This window comes from Anabrus simplex, chromosome 5 (genome assembly GCF_040414725.1).
Source record: "Anabrus simplex isolate iqAnaSimp1 chromosome 5, ASM4041472v1, whole genome shotgun sequence".
In the NCBI taxonomy this organism is placed as follows: Eukaryota; Metazoa; Arthropoda; class Insecta; order Orthoptera; family Tettigoniidae; genus Anabrus; species Anabrus simplex.
The window spans coordinates 305,528,189-305,543,334 of record NC_090269.1 but is presented as its reverse complement, the minus strand read 5'-3'; the positions used below and the strand labels follow the sequence as shown (position 1 = coordinate 305,543,334).

Below are 15,146 nucleotides of genomic sequence, written 5' to 3'. Positions count from 1 at the left end.
TCTTAAGAACAAAACAAAACACCCCTTTTAACGGAAGTAAGAAGGATCGTGGTTTAAGCTTTCGTTCGGTGTCATTAACTCCGTCTTAAAGAAATGTATCTTGGTTCACTTTAGCATAAAATCATTAAAATCATCCTTTTATTATTAGTAAGTTTCGCCCTAGAAGTTGAGTCAGATATAGGAACTGAATTCGTTTTTCGAATTAGTAACGTGTTTATTTACGGCGTAAACAGGAGCACGTGATCGTTCTGTGAGCTCCAATTGGCTAGCTGTGACGTAACCTGACTGAACCACCAACCATGGTTGCCAAAGGTCATGTGAACTTCCCATGCGTCAGACACGTGACCAACCCTTTAATAGTTCAGGTCTATTCTTATTAGCATAAAACTGGACAAACTCTACAGTGCCACCTGTGTTCAAAGCGGGATCACGACGATTACTTTCAAACACGATCTACATAAATAGTCTTTGAGATAGATTTGTTCTTTGTTACAATTTCTTTACGTCGCACCAACACAGATAGGTCTTAATGGCGACGATGGGATAAGTCTTGGAATGGGAAGGAAGCGACTGTGACCATAATTAAGATACAGCCCCAGCATTTGCCTAGAGTGAAAATGGGAAGCCACGGAAAACCATCTTGATGCTGCCGGTCGTTCTCTTTTTGATGGACTAGGAAAATCGCGGTCTCATTGCCCCATGTGCGTAGTGCTTGTGACGTTTGTCTGGATAAACTGTAAGTTTGTTCGGTAGGCCACCTACTATACAGGGAGTATAAAAAAAAATACTTGAACAAACTGTAGAAGTGGATTCCTTTCACCGAAACAAGGACGAATGGCATATACATCCTGAAATGCTTCTTTTTTTGAGTTTTTTACTATTATTATTATTATTATTATTATTATTATTATTATTATTGAAAGTTAATGTTTTTTTTTACATCTTATTTGACTGATCGTTCGCACCGCATAGCAACTCATGACAACACATCAGAATGGTGGCATAGGAAAGTAGGCACTCTGCAGGGTAGTGTTTTGGGATCACTACGTTTTTCATTGTACATGAATTACATCTCATCTACACTAAAATCATGTGGCTACCACTTGTATGCCAAGGGTCTTCAGTTTAATAATAATAATAATAATAATAATAATAATAATAATAATAATAATAATAATAATAATAATAATAATAATAATAATAATAATACAGTAATAATAACAATAATAATAATAATAATAATAATATCCCACCACTGCTAATAAAGGATAAAATCACCCCCTATATTATAACAGCGAGAAACCTTGGCGTGGCTATGAATGAAACTCTAAATTGAATGGAACTCAACAAAAATGCATGCCAAAATGTCTTTGCTTCGCTACATCCGTTGTCAAGAAACACATACGCTTTACCACCGGACCTACGACAAAGACTAGTCCAAACTTTAATCCTTCCCATCCTCGACTACTGGGACGCAATCCTTTTCGACTCAGCTAAGGAACAAACGTTGCAACTGCAGCGAGCTTTCAACTGTTGGTGTGGCCTCAGATTCATTTTTAACTTGATCTATGCATATTACTCCTTATAATCAAGAACTTCACTGGCTAGAAGCTGAAAAAAGACGTAAATAGCACATACTTGTGTAAATACACGATATCGTCGTTGCCGGGACAAAATCTCCTATGTGATAATATTTTTGGAGATACTGACCCGCAGCACATACATTATGAAGAGCGAGAATGCCTTGACAATATTCACACAATATTGCATCTTAGATGACAGAACCTTACCGGCCGAAGTTCACATAGAAGGTTTTGTCCCGGCAGCGAAGATATGCAACTCGCCTCAACATATTTCCTCTAAATTTGACTTTCCTCCTTGCATAACTGTAACACTCGCGCTGGCACTAGCCTTGCTATTCCTCTTCACCATTCATCCATATACACATTTTGGCACCACTTTGGACGCCATTTCCAAGTGTGCAATATAACAATTCTTTTACTGTGACCAGTTCCAGACTTTCAAATTGCTTACCAGTCAGTGTCAAGGCCAATGATTCGTTTGCTAAATTCAAGAGATCCTGCCGAGATTACGTCTTGAAACCTACCTACTGACGTGTGTACTATACAACTGAGCCACGACGGGTTGGGAGTGTTATTCTTGTACATGTATATCTAGTTGACAGTTGTGCAACATGCATAATTATTGTGTGTGCTTTTGAACAAGATTACTTGATATTCAATGTTAAATGTAGAGCATATTTACATTCTCCAATACATGTGACAGTGTGAGTGTTAGCGTAATGCAACTCGGTTGATTATAAGGTTAAGAATCTTTAGATAACAGTTGTAAAATGTAGTTAAGTATAAGAGAAGGACAGGTACCTTTTCGTCTCTTGCTGAAATAAATAAATAAATAAATAAATAAATAAATAAATAAATAAATAAATAAATAAATAAATAAATAAATAAATAAATAAATAAATAAAACTGTGTCTATTAAACCTCAAATTTTACATTTTTTAAAAAAATTTCGGACTTACACCATTTGTATTCTGGGAGCCTCATATGACTACACAGGTGAAAATTACAACCAAGAATTAGGCCTACTGATTCGAACCTCGATCGTTTGGTGGAGGGTCAGCAGGTAAACCACTGCGCTAATGGCGGTACCGGTCATTTTTCCAAAATAAACATGGGTTTGTTTTATAAAAGTGATAAAGGAATAATAATAATAATAATAATAATAATAATAATAATAATAATAATAATAATAATAATAATAATAATAATAATAATATTTGTTATTTGTCCAACCCTTGTCCCGTTTCTCTACGGGGCCGGGTATGAGGTGAGATGAATCTGTCGTGGCGGGTTTTTATGACCGGATGCCCTTCCTGACGTCAACCTCACCAGAGGAGTTAATGAGATGAAATGAATGACGTGATTTATATATGATAGTAGGGCGAGGGTGAAACCCGGTGCCGGCACATAGCCTACTCCTGTCGAATAGCATCAAGGGGTCTGCTCAAGGCTTAACGTCCCCATCCGACGGACGAAACACCATCAACAGCGTCATATGCCCTCACTCCATATGAGCACTGCAGAGAGGTTTGGAATTTAATCCACAATCTAGTGATTAGAAATTGTATACCATCACCTCTCCTACCCTGCCGGCCAACATCCTGATGGTGAAATTTTTTCGACCAACGGGACTCGAACCGGCTAACCACGGTGTCAGACCGTTTAGACTTCAGCGCCTTAACGATCACGGCCACCAGGTTTATTTGGAAAACGAACGACAACGAGTGCTTCGAGGCGTGTAGCTGTTACCTTGCATTCGGCTGTTGGCAGCCTTGATGATGGCTTTCCGTGGTTTCCCAATTTCTCACCAGGCTGTACCTAAATAACGGCTAAGAAACTTTGGTAACATTGGTAAGAAACCCACGTTACTGAACAATTACACCTCCTTTAATAAAGCGAGAATTAAGGGTATTCGTATAATTTTACACCTTTTTTGATCACTTCATCGCTACGACGTTTGTTATGGTCATAATACAATTTTTTTTTCACTGCCTGACGTCGTCGAAACTGATACGGCTTCATAAATAATATCTTAATTGTTTATACAGTAGCTGTCCTATGGCAAGTTTAAAACAATTCAAGTGTATCGTCTTGCGGTAAAGAGAACCAAGTGACATTTACATGATGTTGAGAAATACGGAGAAAACTTTCGCACATCCCCATAATTTATTTGCTTACAGTATTAACCCATTGCATGGCTGTAGTTGTAGGGGAAGGATTTACGTACATTTTACACACTTACGTGTGAACTTGTCAAGCACCTTGCTGATTCTTAATAAAAATGTTTTACTAAATATTTTATGATTGATTTATTAATGATCTTGAACGGTCTTTCACACTCATAATTCAATATACAAAACAGTAACATAAACTGTATAACATTTCTGAGAAGATAATGCTTATTAAAATTCCCCCTACTTACCGTTAAGTATCGATATTGCACTTGTATGAATGCAAAGAATAATACAAATGTTTACAGTTCCAACAAAATAAAAAGGAAAAAAATCTTAGTCTGCCTCTGTGGTGTAGTGGTTAGTGTGATTGGCTGCTACCACCGGAGGCCCGGGTTCGATTCCCGGCTCTGCCAAGAAATTTGAAGAGTGGTACGAGGGCTGGAACGGGGTCCACTCAGCCTTGAGAGGTCAACTGAGTAGAGGGGGGTATTATTTCCTCCTTAGCCATCCTCGAAGTGATTTTCCGTCGTTTCCCACTTCTCCTCCAGGGAAATGCCCGGATGGTACCTAATTTAAGACCACGGCCGCATCCTTCCATCTTCCTTGTCTTTCCCTTCCAATATTTCCACACCCCCACAAGGCCCCTGTTCAGTATAGCAGGTGTGGCAGCGTGGGCGGAGTACTGGTCGTTCTTCCCAGTTGTATCCCCCGACCCAAAGTCTCACGCTCCAGGATACTGCCCTTGATTATGTTAGCCAGCAAAACTTGAATATTGTATTGCAGATTTTAGAGAGGTGGGATTCGTATGAAAATATACAGGTGAGAACAGATGAGGGTGTTCGTGACAACGTTGCGTGACACACAAGTCTGAGACTCTCGTGTGTGGTTGTATTATGTGAAGTTCAATTCTGAGAAGACTTAGCATAGCACAGTTCAATCCTCTTTCCAGCGATACCAACCCGGGTCGAGTTTCAGATCAGTTGGTAATTTTCAAAATTTTGTTTTCCGTGTATCTGCCGTAAGTGACCTAAGCCTACCGTAATGGTACCGTTATGTCGGACCTAAGGTTCTCTGCTCAGTAATATACGTATGCATCATGGATCAAAATTTACATTCAGAAGTTGAAATTAAACAAATTACATTTTTACTTACATTTTTAAACGCCACATAACTCAGACCTTAAGGGTCGTTGTATAACGGATATGGTACTGTCGTCTCGGTCTCAGAGAGAGCTTCGATGGGTATCGATATTTAGACGGCCAAATAGCGGATTTTTAGAACCGTGTATTTTAAAATTTTATTTTTAGATTGGGACCATTTTGTTAAGCAAATGCAAACTCTCAAATGTTCTGTCTCTAGACATTTTAACCTTTTAGTATGTCTTTAGTTTTTGGGATTATTCATTACAAAACACCATCATTTTAAAATCGTCACTTTTTAAATCCCCCCGCGTATTTAACTGCGGCCCGCCGAGTGTCATATTTGTCACAATGTCTCTGATGTCCTATGTAATTAAAGTGTACCTCAAGCATTTGGACTAGATCTTTAGTTCCGACTCCCGCAGCTATAAACCCGAACGTGGGCAGAAGATTTTGTTCCACTGAAGTTCAAATGTATGTAGGCTGATTTTATGGATGTTGTCAAGTAAGAAGAAGAAGAAGAAAGAAAGAAAGAAAGAAAGAAAGAAAGAAAGAAAGAAAGAAAGAAAGAAAGAAAGAAAGAAAGAAAGAAACATAGAAGAAATGTGGCCATCACTGCACTGATTACTTCTGTAAGCTTCTTACGATTTTGAAAACACAACGAATGATGATAATGCGTTTCCTTGCCTCTAACATGCCTTTATTTTCTCAACACCAATATCGAAGAGAGATCTGAGTAAGAGAAGTATAAAAAGGAAATACGGTACCGTATGCACGATGTTGGCAAAGGCATGATCTGTGGCATATGGGTGTGCAGACACTCATTGTCATTTCTTGGTGTGGCAAGGTCTTAGCAAGCAGCGTACTGTTCTCAATGTCATGGCCTCCTGACATGCTATAGCTATCACGTCTGCCTTCCACTCACTTATAGCGAAATGCATATCTGTTCCAAGTCCTTCTGAGTTGAACGGTGAAGGCTGAAAACTTCCTCATACCACTGACGTATCTCCAACCCTTATCCCGTTTCCCTTTGGGGTTGGGTATGAAGTGAGATGAATCTTCAAAGCGAGTTTTTACGATCATATGCCCTTCCTGACGTCAACCTTATCAGACTAGTTAATAATACGAAATGAACAATGTTATATATTGTAATAGGAAGGAAGAAGGTGAAATCCGGTGCTGACACATAGCCTATTCTTGTCCAATAGCACCAAGGAGCCTGCTCAAGGCTTAACGCCTCCACCCGACGAACGAATCGCCTTCGCCATCGCCCTTACTCTATGTGAACACTGCGGAGATGTTTGAAATTGAATCCAGGCTTTTGTCACGCAATCTAATGATTAGAAATTGTATGCAACCACCTTTCCTATCCTGCCGGCCAACGTTATGATGGGAATTATATTTTCGACCACCGGAACTCGAACCGACTAATCACGGTGTTAGTCCATATACTCTTGATGTCTTAACGACCCTGGACACCAGATCCGATAATATTAATGAATAATCTTTCCTGTTTTTACACACAAAACCATATATCAGAATTACACAGACTTTTAGACAAAATACAGGTTTCTCATATAAACTCAGACCGAAAGCACGGTGTTTGTGCTCTGCGCTACGGCAGCTGCCTCAGCCGAGCTTACGTCGCGCGTGGCCGCCCTGCTTTAAGCGTGTATACAATCTTATATGCAATCTTACCTTGTAAAAGATGCTGGAAGTGCCGTCCTTCCTGGGTTATAGGCCTACAAGCGATGTATCTGGTAACCACATTCTGGTTGACGCGAGTGAGTTCTGCCACGGTAATGTTTCTGATTTCATTCGTAATCTTTTCTTTCATTTCCCCCAATGTGCGAGGATTTGTTCGGTCACTTTTTCTTTCAGTTTATCACACAAGTAAAAGTCACACACTGTTAGATCTGGAGAACGAGGGGAAAATAGACCAGCACTGATCACTCTGCCTGCAGACACTTCCGAGATTGTAAGAAGGAATCTTCTGCTGTATGAGCAGGGGCTCAATCTTGTTAAAACCACCCACGCGATTTTTCTTCTTTCGTTAATTGATGGGAGAACGGCATCAGAATGCTATCTTGGTAGGCCTACCTCTCTGCATGTACTGTCGTCTCGAAACAATAGGCTCAGTTATTCGTTTTGTACTAACAGCACACCAAACACTAATCTTCCTATCATAATGAGGGACTTTATAAACACCATTAGGATTTTCTGCACACCAATAGCGCGAGATGTGACTATTCACACGACCATCAAGATGAAACCAGAGCTTTTACATACGAAAATACGATGTTGCAATGATAACTGTCTCACCATGTTAACAGCTGAGATTCAGACTGGCGACTGATGTTTGCCAGCTCGAACACATGCAGGCTGCTTGCAAGGACAAGACTATGCGCGCGCCTCCCATACTGCAGCTTACGACCCGGAGAGTAAAACTTCCCCTTGGATGGTCTTAATTTATATGAGAAACCCTGTAGTAGCAATGCCCTATGCCTACTACTCTTTTAACTAAGATCGGTTTCGAAGAAATCCTGGAGGCCTGAATTATCTCTAAAACGGTTTTCTTCCTCTTTTTATAGCTCATTCCATGTTAGGAAAACAGTTTTGCTCTTATGACAACAGGGTTGCCATATCGAACGGCTCTGTCCAACACCATCACGGGAAAACGGTGGCAAGTAAATTTGTTGAATTCAGATAAAAAGCGGAAGAAACTAAGCTACAAATTTATTTTTATGAACTAAAGTAGACGGGGGCCTAGTTTTGGTTTGTACAGAATCAGAGGTAAACTACGGCACATAAAGGAACCTTAGCATTGAAGTGTAAGGCTGATTGGGGAAGAAAATAGACAAATGCCGTCTTACTAATAAACGGCGTATAACTTTTATACAAGGTTTATACACCGTTTATGTAAAATTCGTTACTAATAAACCGTGTATAAGCCTCCTGTGTTATTCATTTAATTGCTTATACAGACCAGGACGCTTGTATAAGCGTTCTATAGCAACAAGTAGCGGAAAAAGAAACGAGTGAGCAGTTTATTTTCGTGGTATTTATTGTCTACAGTAATATAATCGTGGTGAAATATTTGACTTATCCAATTAACATTGAACACACATTGAAAATGGACGATGATGATCTTCACGATATTTTAAACATAGAAGACATACACCATTCAGAGGTTATGGAGGCTAGACATCTTCGTAAAGTAAAACACTTTAAAGAGCCGGAATGACAATGAATAACTATAAAAGAAATTATGGTTGGGCATATTTTTATGTAATAATGTGTTACTGCTTAATAGACTTTTTGAAATTGCGAGTTTATTATACATTATCTGCCTCTACAAAGGGTACACATTCCAAAATCCTTACTTTTGACCTTTTCTTAAGCTTTTCAATTTATTTTTGGCGTTCATTACACAAGCAAGCTGAAGAAATGTTGATATCTATGTAACTTAATCCAATTTCCAGCTGCCTCACGGAATGACAATGAATAACTACGGTATAAAAGAAATGATGGTTGGGCGTATTTTTGTGTAATAATGTGTTACTGCTAATTAGACTTTTGAAATTGCGTGTTTGTTATACATTATCTGCCTCTACAAAGGTCTTTCTCAAATTTGAGTATAAAAAGGGACATATTCCTTGATATAAAAATGATATAACCTCAAAACCGTACGTACCGGTAATATGAGTTCCATACTTTGTAGCTGAATACGCAGAAATATGATGTATAAATGCCTAATAGAAACTTTTTTGATCAAACCTTTCTTTCAGCTACAAAACAGTTTTTCCTTTCTCCTGAAAAGTAAGGATTTTGGAATGTGTACCCTTTGAACTCGCCGATTCAATTACAATTGCTTACGTTTTCCGTACTATCCCAGTTAGGAGGTATTGATCTTTTCTTAAGCTTTCCCATTTCATTTTTGGCGTTCATTACACAAGCAAGCACAAATACTGTAGATGATTCTACAAAATATCACAGTATTAATGTTAAAGAAAAATCACACATGTAGGCTTATCGCTTAACTCTCACTCAACTCAAAACAATTACGCGCCGATTTAAAGCCTAAAAACATTCACGCAACAAATACGGTAAATACTGTAGATGACTCCACTACAGAAGTGAGCTGCTGGCGGTTCACAGAGTGAGGGACTACACGAGGCTTGTACCAGAGCAACACAGAAGGAAAATGAAGGAAGGCAACGAAGCGCTGGCTGCTCCCGCCATTGCGCTTCCACCCTATAAATGTATTTACGAAATAGACAATAGTGTGTAGTTATTTTAATAACTCACGGGCAAAAATGCCTCATCCTTTTTATCTATCTTTCATAATACATTACAAAGTACAGTTAATAAGACGGGTCGTGAAATTACCCGAAGCTTTTGCGCCGCTGACGGGAGTCTACAAGATTCTTCTGTCCGAGGCATCCCCAAACCATCAGCTGAGCGGGGCTGTAGCCGGGCCGGAGGTCCGTCGTCCATGCCACGCGCCCTTGCTTGTCAGGAGCCGGACGCCTGCCCCGAACGGTGGCGAATCAACTCCGCGCATACATACCGTCGAGCCGTCGGCCGGAACACCGGAGGTCTGTCCGACGAGCACGCCTTGCGACGCGGACGAACAGGTTACGAGGAATGAGCTATAGCTATTTAACTTCATGCTAAGGGCTAAGGCTAGTTTACAAAGGTATAAAATTAATATTTTAGAAGGAAATCAATGGACCAGCATAAGTGATATATAGTCCTGCACTATATCATTGGTTCATATGCTTTACATCGTTCTCGAGTTATTTTTATACACATAAAACACGATACTGAAAGTGGGCCAATAATCCCGTGTTCCTTTTTCAGTACTAAGTTCTCGGTTCTTGAAATTACGAGACACTAGAAAACACACTGAATATTATGGTTCATAAGTTGATAAAAAGATTAAAACGAAAGTACCGACATTATCAATGCAAATTTTGTCCCGAATCGATTTCAGAATCAGTTGCAGGATGTTGAAAACCATGAGTTGGGGATATTAGTTTATACGACGTATTGTTTTCATGTCCAATTTCGTAATATGAAGCTCCAGGGGCATTTCGTTATAGTGGAGAAGAATTTGCAACATAGTTTAGCAATGTGTTTTGTGATAATATACTGTATGGACAGTGCAATCTGTCCTTCAAAATGATATCCTATTTGTTATTCTCTAGACATTGCTTCCTCTATGATGCTGTAGGTAATTATCGGAAGTGAAAGTATTATCGGTAAATGTAAGCTGGAATTTGAGGTTTGACTCCAGAGGTTCGTCACCGTATATTCCCCCAAATCCCACCTCTTTCATCTTTCTTTCTTTCTTTCTTTCTTTCTTTCTTTCTTTCTTTCTTTATCTGCTTACCCTCCAGGGTTCGTGTTTCCCTCGGACGCAGCGAGGAATCCTACCTCTACCGCCTCAAGGGCAGTGTCCTGGAGCGTGAGACATTGGGTCGGGGATACAACTGGAGAGGATGACCAGTACCTCACCCAGGCGGCCTCACCTGCTATGCTGAACAGGGGCCTTGGTGGGGAATGGGAAGATTGGAAGGGATAGACAAGGAAGCGGGAAGGAAGCGGCCGTGGTCTTAAGTTAGGTACCATCCCGGCATTTGCCTGGAGGAGAAGTGGGAAACCACGGAAAACCACTTCGAGGATGGCTGAGGTGGGAATCGAACCCACCTCTACTCAGTTGACCTCCCGAGGCTGATTGGACCCCGTTCCAGCCCTCGTACCACTTTTCAAATTTCGTGGCAGAGCCTGGAATCGAACCCGGGTCTCTGGGGGTGGCAGCTAATCACACTAACCACTACACTACAGAGGCGGACCTCTTCAATCTTAACAACTGATATTAGCGAAGCTATCTTCCATAGTAATTTCTAAGCTTCAGTTACTTAGACAAGGCTGAAATAGTGAGCAGTTGGGTCGCCTAGTCGACTCAAAGCATCTCAGTCCATGCCCCAGAGATATCTTCACACTTCGTAGACAGCGAAGTCAACATCAAAGAGCTAACTACGATTCTCTGCTGTATCCACCATCGGAAATGTAGTACTGTGACTATGATTTATTTTGGAAGTTATCTCCTAGATTAATATTACGTTCATAGGTAGCAATAATGTATTATTATGCGAAGGCTATTTCTCCAAGGCATACATTACTTTACAAAATTGGATATCAAGTTAACATAATAACCATTTTCATCTTTTATACAAGTTTGGGATGGTGATGATGATGCTAATAATAATAATCATTTAGAAGGGCGCAAGCGGATGAGAGTTAAGGTACAGCCCCAGTATTTGCCTGGCGTTTAATTGCAAACCACGGGAAACCTTCTTCAGAGCTGCTGATAGTGGGGTTCGAACTCACCATCCACCGAAAGTAAGCTCACAGTTACACGCTCCGAATCAAGCAGTCAACTCGCTCAGTCAATAAATATAATAATGTTATTGGTTTTACGTGGCACTGTCTACTTGAACGGTTTTCGGAGACGGCAAGGTGCCGAAATTCTGTGCCGCATGAGTTTTTATACGTGTTAGTAAATCTACCGACACGGGGTGGACGTATATGAGGACCTTCAAATACCACCGGACTGAGCCAGGATCGAACCTGCCATGTTGGGCTTAGAAAGTCAGGGCTTAAACCGACTAAATCACTCAGCCCGGCTCGATAAATAAATAGCCTGATGTTCGTATAAACTGGTCATAAACTGATTTTTTTAAAACCTGAAATCCAAGTGTCATGATGCTCTCCTGTCCCGTAGCATTCCCAAGGGTAGAGAATTCGTGGTTGAATCCCGAAAGCGGCGTGTTTTTAACCTATTTCGTTTTATAAATGGAGTAGCCATGATTTCTCAACGCGTGATTACACTATTCATAATATAGTTATGTGGTTCTATTCGTAGGTCATAGTCACAGTCATGAAAGTCCTGTACACCTTCATCTGCATCTACATCTTATACTTGTTCATAATTCTCACTTGCTTCATTTATATGAAGTTCTTTACAGGCTGTATAAGACTATAAAATATCATTGGTCCTCGCCGCCAGCCGAATAATATAGCACAGTCCAAGTAAATACTACTACAGGGAAAGAGCTGTAAGTGAAACTTGTGCGGCAGAAACTAATTGCATGAATTTTTGATTCTCTGTAAATGTCAGTGATTATTGACGGGCTTCAGACCCATTCATTTCATTACTTTTCACAAGCATGAAAGTGAGACTGTGCGGATGTTTATGGAGCATGCCCCTTGTCTGCGGTCAGCCTCTTGGGAACACGTCCACCAGCATGGCGGACAGACTTTCAGACGCTAGCAAAAGAAAGAAATAGGTTCGTGCTCTTGAACAGCAAAATAGTGCTTCAAATTGCCATGAATCTGCAGTACGGCATTACTCACGATCCCTCTTGTGGATGTGTTCTAACTTGTAACTGCAACGATTGGAAACTCTTTGGCTTTGACCTTGTGAAGTGCTGCGATATCTAACGGTTCAAAACTACATAGAGCACCTGTATACTGAGAAGGCGCTAAGAAGGAAACTGACGTAGACTACTTCCTGGATTACGTAGCGGAAATGGTTTGCCTTGTAGTCAATGAGGCGCGCGTCATATTGCATGTATAGCAAACACGTGCGTATAGCCTTCGGCTCTTTTTGTCATTCAGTAGTGAAGAATGTGTCGCCTTTACGCCGTCGTGGATTGGTAACGGTCTAATATTACCCAACAAAATTCTAGATAAAAATCCCGTTGTTTTGACATCGATGGGGAGGGTGATCATCAGCCGATGAAGTACCTACCATAGTGCGGAACCAAGATGTAACAAGACGTGATATCAGCACAGAAACATGTGTCCGTTGGACGGAATTAGAAAAGCAGTTCTCTATGTACTGCGCCAGGTCAGGTACGTAATCTTAGTTTCATTTCCAGTGTAATGTCCTCGTTCATCAAATGTGTCTACTCCGACAGTCTTCAGTGCGTACAGAGTTAAATGATCAGAACAGCATATTAAATTGGTTTATGGTCTTATGGCGACGATGGGATAGGAAGGGGCTAGGAATGGGAGGGAAGCGGTCGTGGCCTTAATTAAGGTACAGCTCCAGCATTTTTCCGGTGTGAAAATAGGAAACCACGGAAAACCATCTTCAGGGCTGCCGACAGTGGGGTTCGAACCCACTATCTCCCGAATACTGTATACTGGCCGCACTTAAGCGACTGCAGCTATCGAGCTCGGTAAACTTATACAGTAACAGGAAAAGAGCAAAAACCGATGGCAAAGCTAGGCAAGTGCTATACTGGAATTTAAGAGAACGAAAATGGATCATATCGAGAATTAAATCCTAGAGCTAAAAATACTGTAAACTATTATTCATTAGTACTTGTAGTTCTTTGCAGCAACAAAATATTCAGCCAGTGCAATGAGTTTGCAGGAATAAGGTTATGGTTGACCAAAACATTCGAAGTGATCTTCTTTGTGTACGACTACGGTCACGACCTAAACCAATTAACGTGCTGTTCTGATCATTTAACTCTAAGCAAGATGAGGAGTGAGATATTTGCATTCATTTCCTCAAAGAGCTAGAAAATAACATTGCAGCACAGCTGGCGCTGTCGCGAGTTGTATCTTTCATAGCATACAGGCGCACAAATGTTATTACTCAACACCAGCATTTTGTATACCGTCACAGCCATAAATGAGACTGTGACTTCAGTGGAAACTAATATTTTACTCTGGCCTGTGCCAAGAAGTAGGTACAAAAATACTGCATCTATCAAGAAACAGCCATAGGTAGAATGTATTATAGGAAGCAAAAAAGGCATCGGTTATGGGAGCACATACCGCAGATATCCAGTGAGAAATCAGTTGATGCAGAGGAAGATCTGTTTAAGTGACCTCTTAAACGACATCGATGCATCGCTTAGTATCGCTTAGCGAACATTTTCTTCGTACTATGTTTTGGTCGCTTGTACCGTAACCCAATTCTTTTTTCTTTTAAGTTTTATGAGAAATAATTACATCACTGTCAGAAACAGCTAATATTTAATCCTTTTATTTCGTAAATGTGTCCACAGGTATTTTTGAATACAGGTGTACGCATATAACTTACTACTGTGAACAAGCTAATGCATCTCCTTCTTTAAAAATTCTCTTTTCTATGAGTCTCTCTTTCAAATGCAATAAAATTCCTCACCGACCTCGATAGCTGCAGTCGCTTAAGTGCAGTCAGTATCCAGTAATCGGGAGATATTGGGTTCGAACCCCACTGTCGGCAGCCCTGAAGATGGTTTTCCGTGGTTTCCTATTTTCACACCAAGCAAATGCTGGGGGTGTACCTTAATTAAGGCCACGGTCGCTTCCTTCCCATTCCTAGGCCTTTCCTATCCCATCGTCGCCATAAGACCTATCCGTGTCGGGGGACGTAAAAGCAAATAGAAAGAAAAACTCCTCCTCAACATCGTTTTAGTGCGCTCGCTAGGAAATTTAAACTCGAGACGCGTAGAGATAGAGACACTACCGGCAATCAGAAATAATGGTTCCTTCCTTGGCTAAGATTCAAGAGCGTGTTCTCGTTGGTAGTCCATACTGAACGGCTTTTTGCTTGAAACACCCCACAAACAACACTTGGAACTTAGCCACAGGTCAGTGACTCAGGGACCAGGTGACTGTCCTCCATTGTTTACTAAGCTCTCCGTGAATTTTAATGTTTAACATGAAAATCGACTACATTTGCATCGTAAGCCTTGCCTACATTTTGGACTTTATGAATATTAATAGTATTTATCGAACTTGTGAAGTATCACTTGGACCGAGAGAGTTGGCCGTGCGGTTGGGGCACGCAGCTGTGAGCTTGCATTCGGGAGCTAGTGGGTTCGGACCACACTGTCGGCAGTCGCGAATATGGTTTTCTGTGGTTTCCCATTTTCATACCAGGCAAATGCTGGGGCTGTAACTTACTTAAGATCACGGTCGTTTCCTTCCCAGGCCGCTCTTATCCCATCGTCGCCGTAAGACCTATCTGCGTCGGTGCGAAGTAAAACAACTTGTAAAAAGTAAAAATAAAAAGTATCCCTTGGATGTCCCTCGTTAGTACACAAAGGATTTGTATTCTTTTTAATACGAGTAATAACTGACAGTGGCTGAACTACCGGAATTATCAGTTTGCCTATATACAGGTGTATTGTAACTATACCGACAAAAAAAAAAAAAAAAAGAATGAGTGATACTCTTCG

The 15,146-nt window shown here is 40.6% G+C and overlaps 1 protein-coding gene across 5 annotated transcripts in view; it reads left to right on the top strand.

Moving 5' to 3' along the window:
* cu (curled) overlaps positions 1 to 15,146 on the top strand; it is a 443,224-nt gene that overhangs the window by 212,640 nt on the left and 215,438 nt on the right. Inside the window, exon 1 of one of the 5 annotated variants that reach the window (XM_067148548.2) lies at positions 12,580 to 12,819. The exons of 3 other annotated variants lie outside the window; for them this stretch is intronic. In XM_067148548.2, coding sequence (XP_067004649.1) covers positions 12,764 to 12,819 — 56 coding nt within the window. In that variant the 5' untranslated portion in view covers positions 12,580 to 12,763. Of the gene's footprint in view, positions 1 to 12,579; positions 12,820 to 15,146 lie in introns of those variants that run through there. One more of the 5 variants, XM_067148547.2, reaches the window with a different exon arrangement.